Source organism: Rhinopithecus bieti, unplaced genomic scaffold (assembly GCF_001698545.2).
Source record: "Rhinopithecus bieti isolate Rb0 unplaced genomic scaffold, ASM169854v2 scaffold_39703, whole genome shotgun sequence".
NCBI classification, from domain to species: Eukaryota; Metazoa; Chordata; class Mammalia; order Primates; family Cercopithecidae; genus Rhinopithecus; species Rhinopithecus bieti.
This window is the reverse complement of record NW_016816905.1, coordinates 65,489-82,520: the sequence shown is the minus strand read 5'-3', so window position 1 is coordinate 82,520 and position 17,032 is coordinate 65,489. Positions and strand designations below refer to the sequence as shown.

The 17,032-nt window shown below is 40.8% G+C and overlaps 1 protein-coding gene across 2 annotated transcripts in view; it reads right to left on the bottom strand.

Annotated features, from left to right (window-relative positions):
* Positions 1-17,032, bottom strand: part of LOC108517524 (rhotekin-2) — a 109,348-nt gene that overhangs the window by 37,376 nt on the left and 54,940 nt on the right. The window contains exon 11 of one of the 2 annotated variants that reach the window (XM_017855513.1): positions 14,724-14,826. The exons of the other annotated variant lie outside the window; for it this stretch is intronic. Within the exon in view, the coding sequence (XP_017711002.1) occupies positions 14,815-14,826 (12 nt within the window). The 3' untranslated portion in view covers positions 14,724-14,814. Of the gene's footprint in view, positions 1-14,723; positions 14,827-17,032 lie in introns of those variants that run through there. 2 annotated transcript variants of the gene reach the window in all.

Genomic DNA, 17,032 nt, shown 5'->3' with positions numbered 1-17,032 from the left:
GTTGTGTGTCTCAGTTCCCCTGGCTAGGAAAAGGGATTCCCTTCCCCCTTGCGCTTCCAGGTGAGGCGCTGCCTCGCCCTGCTTCAGCTCTCGCTGGTCAGGCTGCAGCAGCTGACCAGGACCGATTGTCCGGCACTCCCTAGTGAGATGACCCCAGTACCTCAGTTGAAAATGCAGAAATCACCAGTCTTCTGTGTCGCTCGTACTGGGAGTTGGAGACTGGAGCTGCTCCTATTCGGCCATCTTGGAGTCAGGTTTTTTACTGTTCCAGTGAGAGGTTACAGATGATCAAGGGGAGGGGGCTACACTGATCTTTGTGGTCATGGTTTAGAGTTGGAGACATCAGTTTAAACTCATGTTTAACTTAATATAGATAGAAATATTTATAGATATGAATATGTACATTCATATATACATGTATATTTTCTTCTGTCTGCAGAGGCTAGAAGCAATGAAATCCCAGTAAAAATGAGCACACTGAACTACCAGATCTTGGTTTCCAATACCATTCTCGAAATAAAATAAACTAGGGCTCTTTGGAGAAATGGCTGGTTCTAGGATTGGGGGAGGAAATATATAGGAAGAGCCTGGAGTATTTTGTTTTACCAAAAAGAAAAGAAGTGCTCAAACAAAAATACATTGATGGAGGCATGTCAAAGGAACAGAGGAGCCAACTGAAAGCTCCCACCAGCCTGACATGGTGTTGTCAGCTTCTTCTATTCTGAAGCTACTGCTTTTTTTTTTTCCTACCTTTTCTTACTGTACTCTTTGAAAGGAAGTCACCAAGTGAAGCACTGGCTTAAGAAGTGAAGTTATGCTTCACCCCCTTGATAGTGGAGAATCTCCATAAATTATTTTGAATTCTTCTTTCCTATTATTTACCTATTCAACAATTTATATCAGTATGGATAAAAAATAGTTATTTTACATTCTGTGTTATCATCCAATAATACTTTATTTTGTTGCTCAAATGTTTCCAGCTTTGGTTTTTGAGGGTATTTTTTGGAGCAACAAGATATTCCAGGCTCATCAGGTGCTGTCCCTATCCTAGCACCAGAATCAGTCAAGGATCTCTGGTTCCTTTTACTGGAGAATAGTATTTAGAACCAAGATCTGGGGGCTCAGTATGTTTACAGCTACTGGTAAGTCACTATTTCTAGGCCTTCTCGATGGACAGAGCTAGGATAGATATGTAAAAAAAAAAAAAAAAAAAAAAAAAAAAATAGCCCACAGTGATACTTCCAACTCAAACCCAACACTACAGTGTATGTTCTAGTCTTCCCCTTTCCATACATGCAAGTTCCATTACCAACAGTAAGAAACCTGGTTTCCACTATCCTTAATATATATACGTATTTATCAAGCCTAGATTGCACAAAAGATTGTTTCAGAGTTGCTAGTCCAGTCATTGCTATGGAATATAACAATGCAGCACTTAGAGATAAGGAGTTCACTTTCTGTGACAGAGGCAGTAGAGAAAGAAAGTTAAAAGCATAGCCGTGGAGTCAGAATTTGAATCTCTCATTTTCAAAGTGTCTGACTTTGAGCAAGTTACATTGTCCCCTCAAGTATCAGTTTCCTCATCTATAAAATGGGAATAATGATATCGACTTCACTGGGTTGTTGAGGATGAAATCGTCTATTGTTTGGTGGTTGCTATATTTTGGATATTTGTTCCTCCAAATCTTATATTGAAATTTAATCCCCAATGTTGGAGGTGGGCTTAATGGGAGGTGTTTGGGTCATGGGGGTGGATCCCTCATAAATAGATTAATGCCCTCACCCCAGGGGTGTGTGAGTGAGTTCCGGTTCTATTAGTTCCTGCCAGAGATTTTTTTTTTTTTTTTTCTGAGATGGAGTCTTGCTCTGTTGCCCAGGCTAGAGTGCAGTGCCAGGATCTCCACTCACTGCAACCTCCACCTCCTGGGTTCAAGCGTTTCTCCTGCCTCAGCCTCCTGAGTAGCTAGGATTACAGGCGCATGCCACCACTCCCAGCTAATTTTTGTATTTTTAGTAGAGACAGGGTTTCACCATGTTGGCCAGGATGGTCTTGATCTCCTGATGTTACGATCCATCCGCCTCAGCCTCCCAAAGTGCTGGGATTACAGGCTTGAGCCACTGTGCCCGGCCCTTCCCACCTTGCACCTCCCCCAGTCCCTTGCTTCTGCTCTTGCTATGTGATCTTTGCTCACACTGTCTCCCCTTCAACTTCTGCCATGAGTGGAAGCAGCCCAAGACCCTAAACAGATGCAGATGCTGGCACCATGCTTCTTGTACAGTCTGCAGAATTATAAACCAAATAAACCTCTTTTCTTTAGAAATTACCCAGTCTCAGGTATTTTTTTTTTTTTTTTTTTGAGACGGAGTCTCACTCCGTCGCCCAGGCTGGAATACAGTGGTGCCATCTCCTCCGCTCACTGCAACCTCCACTTCTTGGATTCAAGCGATTCTTTCGCCTCAGCCTCCCGAATAGCTAGGATTATAGGCGTGTGCCACTACATCTGGCTAATTTTTGTATTTTTAGTAGAGACAGGGTTTTCTTTTTTTTTCTTTTTTTCCTTTTTAGATGGAGTCTTGCTCTGTCGCCCAGACTGCAGTGCAGTGGCCGGATCTCAGCTCACTGCAAGCTCCGCCTTCCGGGTATACGCCATTCTCCTGCCTCAGCCTCCGGAGTAGCTGGGACTACAGGTGCCTGCCACCTGGCCCGGCTAGTTTTTTTTTTATTTTTTAGTAGAGACGGGGTTTCACCGTGTTAACCAGGATGGTCTCGATCTCCTGACCTCGTGATCCGCCCATCTCGGCCTCCCAAAGTGCTGGGATTACAGGCTTGAGCCATCGCGCCCGGCCGAGACAGGGTTTTCAATGTTGGCCAGGTTGGTCTTGAACCTGTCACCTCAGGTGATCCACCCACCTCAGCCTCCCAAAGTGCTGGGATTACAGGCATGAGCCACCGTGCCCAGCTTCAGGTAATTCTTTAGAGCAACACTACACAGACTAACAAGAGTAGCTATAGTAAGCATTCAATAAGTAAAAGCTAATTGTTGTAGATGCCTTTAGGAAAATCTCTTTAAGATACTACATAGAGTGAAAAAAGAGGGAACAAAATAGAATGAATCTTAAGGCCTCGCTCATGCCTAGACATTTTCTAACTACTACCAAAGGAACTGTTAACATCAAGGTAAAATGAAACTCTTCTCCTTCTACTACTTTCTGTGCTGTATAAAATTTTACCATGTGTCTGTGTTATTTTACATTTAAAAAGACAAGCTTCATCTTAAAAGATGATTTGGCTTATAAAAAGGTTGATTTGGCCGGGCGCGGTGGCTCAAGCCTGTAATCCCAGCACTTTGGGAGGCCGAGACGGGTGGATCACGAGGTCAGGAGATCAAGACCATCCTGGTCTACACGGTGAAACCCCGTCTCTACTAAAAAAATACAAAAAACTAGCCGGGCGAGACGGCGGGCGCCTGTAGTCCCAGCTACTCGGGAGGCTGAGGCAGGAGAATGGCGTAAACCCGGGAGGTGGAGCTTGCAGTGAGCCGAGATCCGGCCACTGCACTCCAGCCTGGGCGACAGAGCGAGACCCCATCTCAAAAAAAAAAAAAGGTTGATTTAATGTCTCAAAAAAAAAAGTTTGAAGACAATATCTGTGAAACTGGTTTTCCTGAGATATCTTGCCAAGTGTTCTCTGCATCCTGGCCAGCCTGGGAAGCTGGCCCTGCAAGGCAGCAGGCCCATGGCCACTAATTTCTCTTATTACTGCCATCTTTAGGTTCCATATCCCATTTTTTCATGGCATTGGAAATAAACATGGATCCACTAGTAATGTTCTCTTCATTATGTTCTCTTTCATTCATATATTCATTCATTCAACAGATATTTATCAAGAACCTACCTCGTTCTGAGCATTACAGCAGGCACCAGGGATGAAGCAGGCAAAAAAATAAAATAAAATAAAACAAAACGATAAAATCTTTATCCTTGTGGAGCTTGCATTATAGTATAGGAATATTTCAAGAATCTATTGCTGCTTAACGAACTATTCCAAAACATAGTGTCCTCAAACAACAACCTTTATTTCATCACAATTCTGAGTCAGGAATTCAGAGCTCAGCTTGGCAGTTCTTTTGTTCCATCTAGTATTAACTGGATCTCTTCCTTGACTCCCTTCAGCTGATTGGTGACGTTGGCACAGACGGTTCCAGAAGGCTTTATTCACATGTCCAGAGCTTTGGTACATGACCTCTTCTTCACCTGGCTAGTTTGGGCCCCCTTACAGCATGGTTGTTGCAGGGTATTTGTTCTTCTAATATGGCTGTGAACTTCCAAGAGGAGGCATCCCAAGCATGGAAGACAGAAACTCAGATTCAAGTGAGGGTAAAATAGGCTCCATTTCTTGATGGAGAATGACAACGTCATATTAGAAAACAACATGTGGGATGAAAGTTAATGTTATAGTCATCTTTAGAAACATAATCTACCTTAGAGAGCAGATAACTAAAAAGACAAATGAGTAAAAATGAATTTTAAGGAGAAAACAAAAGCAGGAAAGGGAATACAGAGTGTGAGTTTGGGGATGGAGTTTCAATTTTAAGAGGGGCTAGAGAAGGACTGATCGAGAAAGTTACATTTAAATTAAGACTGGAATGAAGTGATGATAGTTGGTGTAAGAGCATTCCAGGCAGAGGAAACAGCAAGTGCAAGGCCCTGAGGCAGGAGCATGCCAGGCATGCTCAGGATAGCGCAAAAGCCAGTATATGTGGAACAAAGAGAGTGAAGTTTCTCTAGAGTAGCAGGAGATTAAGTCATGTAGGTAATGGGGTCAGCAGACCATGGACAGTCTTTTACTTCAGCTTTTACTCTGAATTAACTGGGGAGCATTTGAATGTTTTTTGCACATGGAAGGTATATGATCTGACTTGTGTTTTCAGAGGATCCCTCTGTCTGCTATCCTGAGTATAAACAGTAGAAAGCTATGTAGTCGTAGGGAGACCAATTAGAAGGCTATTGTAATAATTCAGGCAACAGATGCTGGTGGCTTGAGTTAGGGTGGAAGCAATGGAGATGGTGATAAGTGGTTAGATTCTGGAGATATTTTGAACATATACTCAATAAGATTTGCTGGTGAATTGGACATATGGTGTTCTGGATAGAGAGGAACCAAAGAAGACTTAAAGGTTTTGACCTGAGTAACTGGAAGGATCAAGGTGGTGTTTACTAGATGAATAAAACTGTGAGAAGGTCAGAATTGGAACAGAATAGCAGATCTTGTTAAAGTTTGAAATGACTACTGTGCTTCCAAGTGTAGCAATTTAATAGGAGCTGCAACACACAAGTTAAGTCCTCCCCTGACCTCATCAGTAGGTACTTGGAAACTTCAGCTTTAAGGAAACACACAAACGAACCAAATTTACTGCAGGCTAATTGATATAAACAAGAGTTAAGTTCCTATGGCATATTTCTGGTCACAGAAACATCACCAGACTTCTAAAGACTAAAACACTTCTAATATTAAACACTGAAATAAATGTGAACTATATATACATTTAAGAAAGATTAATAAAAACAAGATAATTATTACCCAATTATTCCAGTTGAGGGTTGAGGGTGGCCAGAGTCCATCCCAGCAGCTTAGGGCACAAAGCAGAAGCCACCCTGGCCAGGACACCATGCCCTAGCAGGGGGCACCTCACACACACACCTACACAGGCTGGGACAATGTAGATACACCAGTTCACCTAACATGCACATCTTTGGGATGTGGGAGGAAACCAGAGTACCCAGAGAAAACCCACACAGACATGGGGAGAACATGAGAACGCCACACAAACAGGGGCCCCAGGCAGAAATCAATTTTTTTCCAATCAACAGTATAATGAAATGACATTGACATTGAACAGAATGATGTTATTTGAAGATCAGCTGTCATTGCGTGTATACATACATGCACAGATTTTAATTTTTTTATTAAGTCTTTTATTATGTTATTATTTATTTCAATAGGTTTTTGGGGGAACAGGTGGTATCTGGTTACATGAGTAAGTTCTTTAGTGGTGATTTCTGAGATTTTGGTGCACCCATCACCCACATGCACACACTTTTAAATGCATAAAAAATGTTTGGAAATATACATTAAAAATTGTTAACAGTGGCTACCTCTGGGTAACAGGAATCTTTGGAAAGCGGCACTGGAATGTTAGGGGAGGAAGTAATATATGTTTTTGTTTTTTGATACCTTTCTGTATCATGTTTGTATGTATATATGTATTACCATGTTCTCTGTTACTTTTATGATTAAAAATTACTTAAAATTTGTGTGGTTGGTGAAATGAACCAAGTCACTGCAAACAGGAGTCTTACTAGGAGAGTCCACATTGGATCAGGGGTTTATAAGGTCCTTTCAAGCTCTGACACTGATTTCTGCAACTGGGCGTTAACTGGTAAGTCTCCCCGTCATTTCCTCCATAGGCTTCTGTGAAATTTGGTATGTGAACAGCCTCTCTAATTCATCTGCTTCATCTTGAAAACAGTACCAAGAGCTCTCGGTGCTTAACTACCTCACAGGAAATTTGAGGTTGGATGAGATAAGGTGTTCAAATACTTTGAGTTACCACAAACACAGGTGCTCATGTAGGCAGAATATTATGAGTCCTGGAATATTAACAGACCTAGTAAAAAGAAGCTGTTTCTGCCTTTTGATCACGTAGGCATTTTGATACTCTTGAACTCCATTTAGTCTGCGGTGGAATGAGTGTTTCTCCACAAACAGTATTAATTTTAGCATTTTTGTTCATGCCTTCTGTCAAACAAGATTTCTTCAGCCTTTGATTTTTATCAAGATTCACTTTATTCTTCAAAGCATTTAATTCAAAGTTCACTCCATCAGTGGGTGGATTATTTAAGTAACTGAAATACCAGTGTTGAATGCCATAGTAGTTATAATATTTCTCTTCACAGGGGATATATTTACCAAAGTCATGTACTAATGAACAACTGGAAGTGACTGTCCAAATAGCAGACACCTGGTAAACACTGAATGGAAAATAAACATGGACAGCTCTACAAAATATTTATTCGATGACTCTTAAATATTCTTCTAAGGTCATTATGATGTGTCAGGTGCTGTACTGGGTGCTAGGAATACAGGAAGAAGACAAGTGTCTTTTCCCTCATGCAGCTTATATTCTACTAGAGAAATGTCACGTCGTATTTTAAATTTTTCACACTGGTTCTAATGAAGTATTTGAGAAGCTATGTGAAGAGGAATTTGGAAGTTGCTGGCAGTTATCAGTTTCTGGAGATTATGTAGTTGATTACTATTATTACGAAAAAAAAAAAATTACCTTTAGTCCCCCACAAAGGTGAAGAGAAAATCAGAAAGTCACCACCAATCAGAATCACAAAAGGCAGTCAGTGGAAAAGATTGCAAGTTTCAGGAAAAATGAGTTGTCTTGATACGTAAAAAAGTCTTTCTTAGAACTGGAACTTACAAGAAATGGGCTGAAAATTCTAAAAGTAAACAACCTTAAAGAATAATGTCAAATAGAGGCTGGATATTCATGAATATGATGGGTTGGGGGCATGGCTTCTGCCTACAGAAGGAGGTTGAAGTAGGTTATCTCTGAGGAGCCTTCCTAGTCTAACTGAATAAGTACCGCAGTTATGAAATTATATTTTCTCTAGAGAACAATTTCTCAACCAAATAACCCAAGATGCTAATACTCTATTTATATTTTATAATTTCTTAACAAAGATCTCAAATAAGAACTGAGTAAAGAACAGGCCTTGTTAGTTACTGAAGAGTAAAAAGAAGTATAGTTTTCACTAGACAGTCTTGCCTGAAGCTCAATTAGAAATCTTACCATTCACTAGTAAAACATCTGCCAAAGTTAACAGGTAAACCACTAACTGGTAAGCGGTCACTCCATCATCACCATCCCCAACTCGCAGGAAATCTTGCTAAAATTTTTCCCATTGTTCTGGTTCCCTTTTCTAATTTGCCAGCCAAATTTGTTTTCAGTACCAACTTCAGATGACTCTCCTCTCATGACAGCTTGACTTGTCACTCATTTCTATAATCTGTCAAAAATAGGACCTCCATGGCCAGGCGCGGTGGCTCAAGCCTGTAATCCCAGCACTTTGGGAGGCCGAGACGGGTGGATCACGAGGTCAGGAGATCGAGACCATCCTGGCTAACACCGTGAAACCCCGTCTCTACTAAAAAATACAAAAAACTAGCCGGGCGAGGTGGCGGGCGCCTGTAGTCCTAGCTACTCGGGAGGCTGAGGCAGGAGAATGGCGTAAACCCGGGAGGCGGAGCTTGCAGTGAGCTGAGATCTGGCCACTGCACTCCAGCCTGGGCGATAGAGCGAGACTCTGTCTCAAAAAAAAAAAAAAAAAATAGGACCTCCACAGTTAAAAAAAGAAAGAAAAAAACCTCATAATTTTGATGGCAGACCCTCCAAGTTGACTGGTACTCAGGCACCAAGTCAGTCCCAAATTAATGAATATTGATTGCATCAGTTCTTCCAGCTTTGATTCAAAGATTGCTTTTGGCAGGCCAGGCACGGTGGCTCACGCCTGTAATCCCAACACTTTGGGAGGCCGAGGTGGGTAGATCATGAGGTCAGGAGTTTGAGACCAGCCTGGCCAAGACAGTGAAACCCCGTCTCTACTAAAAATACAAAAATCAGCTGGGTGTGGTGGTGGGTGCCTGTAATCCCAGCTACTCCGGAGGCTGAGGCAGGATAATTGTTTGAACCCGGGAGTCGGAGGTTGCAGTGAGCCGAGATCACACCACTGCACTCCAGCCTGGCAACAGAGCAAGATTCCGTCTCAAAAAAAAAAAAAAAAAAAAAAAAAAAAGATTGCTTTTGGCAAAGACATTGACTCAGTTTCAAATTGTGGTGAGACATCAAAGGAAAAAGTTTTTGGTTTGGTTCCTCTAGGAAGAGACCCGGTTAATCTAACATCTGAATTCACGGCAGTTACATGTGACTGCTGACACCTCATCTTGCAACCACCCCAATGGGGGGTCTCCAAAACAGTATATCAGGTGCTTCTTGTGCCTAGAACAACCTCTGGGGTTGGGATAATAGTAATAGACACAGTAGCTAACATGTATTGATTATTTGCTGTTTTCCTGGAATTTTACGCTTTTATATATAAACTCTTATTGAATTCTTGCAGTGGTCCTATGATTACCACTTTATAGGGTCTGGGCCTTAAAAGAGTTAAGTTGAACTGCCAAAGGCCAGTCGGTGAAAGTAGCAGGGCTAGGATTTGAACCCAGGACAATGTGCTTTCAGTGTTGTAATGGCTGGAGACTGTAAGGTGTGGCTGCCACAGGAGGGAGATGGGCTATCATACCTTTGCTTTTGTTTGCTCCATGCCTGGCTCACCTGCCCTGGAGCTCTCAGTCTTACGTATTCTTAACGTATATGCTTTCATTTCGTGTTTTTTTGTTTTACATTAGAGGCATTTTTTATAATTCAGCTAATGTTTCTACTTAATGCATTCAGAGAGTGAGAAGTTCCAAAAAAAGTTTCCTTTCTGTATATGTAGTTAGGTTTTGCTAAAGAAAGGTGAGTTCAACTGCTGATTTACTAAAAATAAGATTGATGAGGGAACCTTATCTTATTTTGAAGACGACAAATATGGAGACTTTTCAACCATGGAGGAAGACAAAATGCAGTAGCTGAAAAGGAGATTAAAGCAATAGGGAAAGTAGCTTTCTGCCCCGTGACTGAAGATGTGTGTCCTATAGAGAAGCTTCTTAGAGCGCTGGGGGGTGTGGGGGGAAGGCATGGTGGGAGGCCAAGTGCTCCTCACCCCCTTCCTGCTCTCAAGTAGTTCCACTTGGCTCTTACGTATTAAAAGTCTACATAAAGTATTGTTTGGAAATACAGTTCTGCTGCTAAAACAAAAGTACGACATTGTACAATGGTTATTTTACTGCTGGTTACTGGTCAGTAAAACTTTTTTTTTTTTCTTCCTGACACTGAAACTAAACCCTATGAATAAATCCAACTAATTTCATCCTCCATCCTCAGATGCCCAGGCAGCTAGCAGAGTCCTGTATATGATGGGAACTAGCAATAAGTTGGTTGAGTACTTTTTTCCCAAAATATTTTATTAATAGTACAAGTTATTGATTGCATCCCAGGAAGTTTATGGCAAAAACATTAAACAGACTATTTTCACTGGTGTTGATAAGACTTGTGGTACATTTAGTCCAAAGCTTTCTGGGTTCTCCACCCTAAGCATTTTATTTTAGTAATTGATCTGGGTTGAAATCGGTCTAAAGTGGAATTATTATCTCCAAATGATTTCAAAGTTTTACTAAACTTAATTTCTTGGGCTGCTTTGCTGCCTAATACAACAAAGATGTTGAAGTATACCAGACACATTATTCTGATTTCCCAGATAACCTTTGAGTGACTGATTCAGGGATGATGGTGGCTTTGTTCTCATAACTGACTATTTAAGGAACACTTTTGGCATCACAAATTACAAAAAAAAAGAAAAAGAAAAAAAAAATAGGGAAAAAGTTCAGTTGAATAGTCCTCAGAGGGAAGCAGAAATCAGGAACTCCATTCGAAGTCCTTGGACACATGTGAGGTTTGCCTGAGGTCCCGAAAGTTTTCTCCCTTCAATCTGTTCACCCCTCTGTGTCACCCTTCAGAGCCCTCAGGCCTCTCCTTTCCTCTTGTGTACCGAAAAGAGAATTTGATACATTCAGTCACCTTAAGATGTCACAGGTTGATGCAATTTAATGTATCACCCTCCCCTTGCAAAAGAGCTGCCAGGCAAGAAAAATCAAGTCAATAGTGTCACATTAGTGACCTGGATATATGTGAACCACTTTTTTCTTTTTTAGAAATTTTTAAATCAACTCAGGTGAGGCGTGATTCTCTCAGCATACTTATATTGACAAAGCATGCCTTTTTAAAAAAGTGGCCTGTTCCCTCGGTGAACTTAATGTGTAGTGGTGGCATTTACAGGCTGCTTTTCTTCTTCTAGAGACAATTTATGAGGATGCTCCCCAATACTATCTGTAGCTATCTCTGCCCTAACTACTCAGAGAGAATCTGTCAGAGATGTGATCTGAATCCACTAAAGCCCATATGGCAAATTTCTTCAGCATACCAGAAAAAAAAGCAAACTTTAGACTGACATTCAAGGCCATCCATGATCTGACCACATCTGCCTTATTAACCTTATTTGTCAGTAATCCCTAACCATATACAAATGAAATAATTTCGAGTTTTTAGGTAGACCCTACATTTTCATGCATTTTTAGCTATCAGTTACAGTGGAAACAACCCCAAGACTTAGTGGTTAAAACAATATGCATTCATTATCCTATTATCAGTTACAATAGGTCAAGAATTTAGGAGCGGCTTAGCCATGCATTTCTGGCTTGAAATTTCTCAGAAGGTGGCAGTCATGACTAGACTTGAGGGTCTGCTGCCAAGGTGTCTCACTAGCAAGTTGGGGCTGGTTATTGGTGACAGGTCTCAGTTTCTTTCCACATGGGTCTCTCGCAGGACTGTATAGCTACTGGCTTCCCCCTGAGTGAGTGATCCCAAGAGAGGGGAACAGTAAGGGTGTGCTATCTTTTTATGACTTAGCCTCATGTGTCACACAGTATCACTTCCATTATAGTCTCTGAGTTACAAATGAATTCCTAAGTCCAGCCCACAATCAATAGGAGGGGAAGGAACTAAGCTCCACCTCTGAAGGGAAGAGTGTCAGAGAGTTTGTGAACGTATTCTAAATCAACATCATGCTCCCACTCCTTTGCTCATTCTGTTCCCGCTGCTCAGAATGCTTTTTCCAGTATCTGCAGAGCCCAATCAATCCTATGTCTTTCAAGACCCAATTCAACTGTTACTTCCTCCAAAAGTCCTTCCCAAATGCCTCCTAAGAGCTTTCCTTTCTTTTCATTTCTGTTTTATTTTCTACATTTTTTTTGTTTTTTGTTTTACTACACTTGTTCTTATTTTAGATGGTAATTATTTGGTATTCCAAGCCAGAGTTTATCAACTTTGGCACTACCAATGCTTTGGGCTGGATAATTATTTGTTGTGGGGATCTTGTCCTGTGTATTATAGGATGGTTAGCAGCATCCCTGGTCTCTTCCCACCAAATACAAGCAGCACCTTCTGGCCCTAGTTGTGACAATAAAAAATGTCTTCAGACATAGTCAAATGTTTTGTGGTGGGCCAAAAAAAATCACCCCTGGATGAGATCCTAGTTCTAGGCAATTATGTTCTGTGATTCACTTTGAATTTCCAACTCATGGCTCCGAAAGGCCATTCTAACAAGCTAGGAGAGAAAAGGACTTTATTTCAATCTCGACGTTGCTGAGAACCCCTGAGTTTTCCTGTCCAACCTTTCCTACGCATTCTTCAGTCCTCTGAGTGATTCCAATAGCCTATCAATAAATTCGCCCACCAGGTGCAGTGGCTAACATCTGTAATCCCAGCACTTTGGAAGGCTGAGGCAGGCAGATCACCTGAGCTCAGGAGTTCGAGACCAGCCTGGCCACCATGGTGAAACCCCATCTCTACTAAAAATACAAAAATTAGCTGGGTGTGGAGGTACACACCTGCAGTCCCAGCTACTCAGGAGGCTGCGGGAGGAGAATGGTTTGAACCTGGGAGGGGAAGGTTGCAGTGAGCCAAGAACATGCCACTGAACAACAGAGATTTTTTTTTTCTTAAAATAAATAAATAAATTCACCCATTTTTTTTCCTTCATTTTCAGCTTAAGTGAGTTTCTGTTGCCTTCTACCTAAAGAAATGTAATTAATGAAAACTAACTCATACTTCAAGGTCTGGCTCAAATATCACTTCTAGTAGTCCCAGATGTCTCTAGATAGAATTTATCTTTTCTTCTCCTTCATATTTCTTTTAGTGCTTTCTGCAGCCTGATAGTGGAATCTATCTAGGTTTACATATACCCAAATATCCCCTTAACCCAGGGCCAAGCATTATGCACAGAATAATATAGGCTGGATCTAATTGTAAAGGAAATGGATTTTCATCTGGGGCCTTAATGCAAAAGAATACATCAAGTGACCACATGACTGGGGGAAAAAAAGAGTTTGGAGGCTAGTCTGGCAAACCTTGGTCTCAATGCTTTTTTTATATTTCACGTTTATTAGAGGCTGTTGGTATACTGAGGAGGATGAGAGCACTGTCTTGAATAACTGATTAGGTTCAAATCCTGTCTTCTCCACTTACTGGGAGACTGTGAGCAAATTACTTGTTTTGTACCTCCAATTACTAATCTGTAAAATGGGGATTGTTAAAATACTACCTCATGGGGTTAAAACATAAAGCAGACAAACTTAGAGCTGCTTTGGCCAAATTAGGAGAGACCCAGAGACTCCCTCACTTGGCATCACCCTACTGGTTGCCACCTCCAACGGCATCAATTCAGGGACCTAGGGCTGTCTAGATCAGTTTGAGACAAACACCAGCAGCCATCCCAGTTGTTAACTAGCCATGTTGTATTGAACACAGTATTTACTCACCTGTTTAATGCTAATAAGGAGGTTAAACAGGTGAGTAAATACATTGTGCAAGAAAACGTGGCTAGTTAATGGTAGCCAGGAGCTGGGTGCTCATTCTAACTCTGTCAGCTCTAGTTCTGATGCCAAATATTCCAGCTTAACCCGTCTTATTTTCCTGAACTGCCATTCAAGGTCCTTTGTGTGGTACAACATATCCCATCTCTCCTCTACTGCCACATTAGCTTCAATCATGCCTACTTGTTTTACCTACAATTTACTTTACAATATGCTCATTCCATTTCTGCCCAGCCAACTGCCCTATCCATTCATTCCTTTCCACTTCTACGACTACTAACCTCCCTTTGAAAGCTGCAAAACTGAAACTCCTCCAGGAACCCATTAGATGAATTATCTTCTATTTTACTTATTCCTTCTAGATTTGAAAACCCTATTATTATTAATCCTTACATCTTTGCAAGATATTCATAGTATATACGTTTGCACTTCTTAACTCGTTATTTTTTTGAGGCAGGGTCTTACTCTGTTGCCCAGGCTGGAGTACAGTGACTTGATCAGAGTTCATGGCAGCTGGAACTCTCAGGCTCAAGTTACAAGTTATCCTCCCACCTCAGCTTCCCAAGTAGCTAGGATTGCAGGCATGTGCCACCACACATGGCTATTTTTTAAAAATTTTTTGTAGAGACAAGGTTTCACTATATTGGCCAAGCTGCTCTTGAACTCCCTGCCTGCCTTGGCCTCCCAAAGTACTGGGATTATAGGCATGAGCCATTGCGCCCAGCCTTAACTCAATCCCTCACAGCTCTTTCATAGCACTTAAAATTAGATGCTAAACTGTGTCATACTGATTACTCTTTCATACTGCCCATAGTGTTTTATGTATTTTTTTAATCTTTATAACCTAAGTTTCCCAGTGGTAGGTAGAGATTGCTTATATCCAGATAGATTTATGTTAGTTATATGGGAGGCAGGTCAAACCATGCTTCATCTCCATAAGCTCTAATGATTGGTTCTATTCACTGGAATTCACGTGAACTTAATAGGCTGTCTTTTAATTCATAAGCCCCAATAATGCCAAATATAGAGCTCAAGAGACAATGAACAATAAGTATATGGACACACTTTTAGGTATTTCCTAAATTTTTATGCACTGTGAGCCTAACATGTTCACATCAAGCAAGAAATGAAAATAGGAGAGGGGTTATAAATGACTAAGTTACTATGTGTGTGTTGGGTCTCTATCAGCTGTATCCTCTTCATACACGTGTTACATACTATATGTCAACCTGTAGAAACAAGGCAGGCACTTAAGTATTAGGTCCTAGACTATGTGTTATCTTATTTAATAAATACAACTATCTTATAAGGGTTTTTTTAAATCTTAAACATTAAAATAAAAAACCCAAATGAGGTTAAAAAAAGCCCCAAATCATATAGCTAAGTCATGACAGAGCTAGAATTTAACCCAAGTCTAACTCCAGAGTCCATAGTCAACTACCATGCAGTATATGACCCAGAGCAAGTCTTCCACTCTTGTATGTGTGTTAAGTGGGGCTATTGAGAGAATATGGTAATGATTAATTTATACAAAATATTTAACACAGTATAGTATCTTACACATATTACCCAATAATCTGTACTCACTCTCATTACAGAATACTATGACAGGGTTAAAATGTCAATAAAACATGCTTCCTGCCCTTGAAAAATCTAATAGGGTGTGGTGGGTAGACTTCTAAAATAGCACTCCAGTGGCTCTAATTCAATGGCTCTTTACCCATGAAGACGATGAGATACACACCCATGACTATATTGCATGCAAAAGGGATTTCCGAATCAGTTGACCTGGAATTACTCAAAAGGGAAATTATCATGGTGGGCATTCCTCATCTAATCATATGAGCCTTTTAAAAGCAAGCACTTTCAATTGGGAGCAGCTGAAATAGAGATTTGAAGCATGAGGGAGGCTTGATGCACTGTTGCTGACTTTGAAGGCTGAAGGGGCTACTTGCAAGCGCCAGAGCACAGTTTCTAGGAGCTAAGAGTGACTCCTAGCCAACAGCTAGTCCTACAAGCACAGGAACTGAGCATGAAGTACCCAGTAGGGCATGGCAGGTTGGAGCTGGGTTGTAATGGTTTCTGTAAACTGTGGAAGGTGATTTGAACTTTTTATTCTGCTTCATTGGAAGCACATTTTAAAAGAATTTTTTAAAACTAACTGAAAATACCTGAAGAATCTAACACCAGTATGTGTATGAGTATGTATGTATGTATGTACGTATGCCATATCTATACTTTTATATTTTGCATACATAAAACACACATTTTAATATTTGAGATAAGTGAATAATTCCTTACTACTCTTTCCCCTATTAATATAAAATTATAAAATTGCTACAACTAATTCAGTTAAAGATGTTTATTAAGATGGCTAAGTTCAACAAAAATGCATCCATTCATAAAATAATTTTGAGTAGATAAACAAAATATCAAAATATTTTAAACAAGACACCAAAAAGTATTCATTTTCAACAAAACTATTTTGATATCTTGAAACATCTGCCATAATTATGTATATACAAGATCTTTTCAATCTACCTCTTCTTTAGTAGTTACATTATGAGATTACCATATGTCTCAAAAGCAAACTGCTGCAATTTAAAACACACTTTTCCATAAGATCTGGAATGATCTTTCCTAATTTTCAAATGTGTCAGGAATAGTATTTTCTCCTATACTCAGATAAAGAAAAATGTTTGTTAAAATTTCTTGTAACTTTTTTTTGTTGTTAATTGAATGTAGTTTGTTTCTCTAAGCACATTGATTAGTAGGCCTCTCTCCCTGAAGTTTTTTTTTAATGTTAAATATTTCTGACCATACAGATTTAGACATAAAATGCTGAAATAATACAACTGAGCCAGGATTGCTCATTTCTCTCCCCGGCCTCTGAGGTGCTCTGCAGGAATAAAGTACTGAGGGAGGTACATCAAAATAAGGAGACTCCTTGTGGCTAGCAGCAACTGAATATCCTAGGTACCTAATTTATTGCAGTGACTTAAGCTCTGGGGAAATTATGCATCACTAAACTAAAAGTAAGATTATGTCAATGGATTTTTAAAAGAGTATACTTAGGCCGGGCGCGGTGGCTCAAGCCTGTAATCCCAGCACTTTGGGAGGCCGAGACGGGCAGATCACGAGGTCAGGAGATCGAGACCATCCTGGCGAACACGGTGAAACCCCGTCTCTACTAAAAAATACAAAAAACTAGCCGGGCGACGCGGCGGGCGCCTGTAGTCCCAGCTACTCGGGAGGCTGAGGCAGGAGAATGGCGTAAACCCGGGAGGCGGAGCTTGCAGTGAACTGAGATCCGGCCACTGCCCTCCAGCCTGGGCAGCAGAGCGAGACTCCGTCTTAAAAAAAAAAAAACACTTGGGAGGCCGAGATGGGCGGATCACGAGGTCAAGAGATCGAGACCATCCTGGCTAACACAAT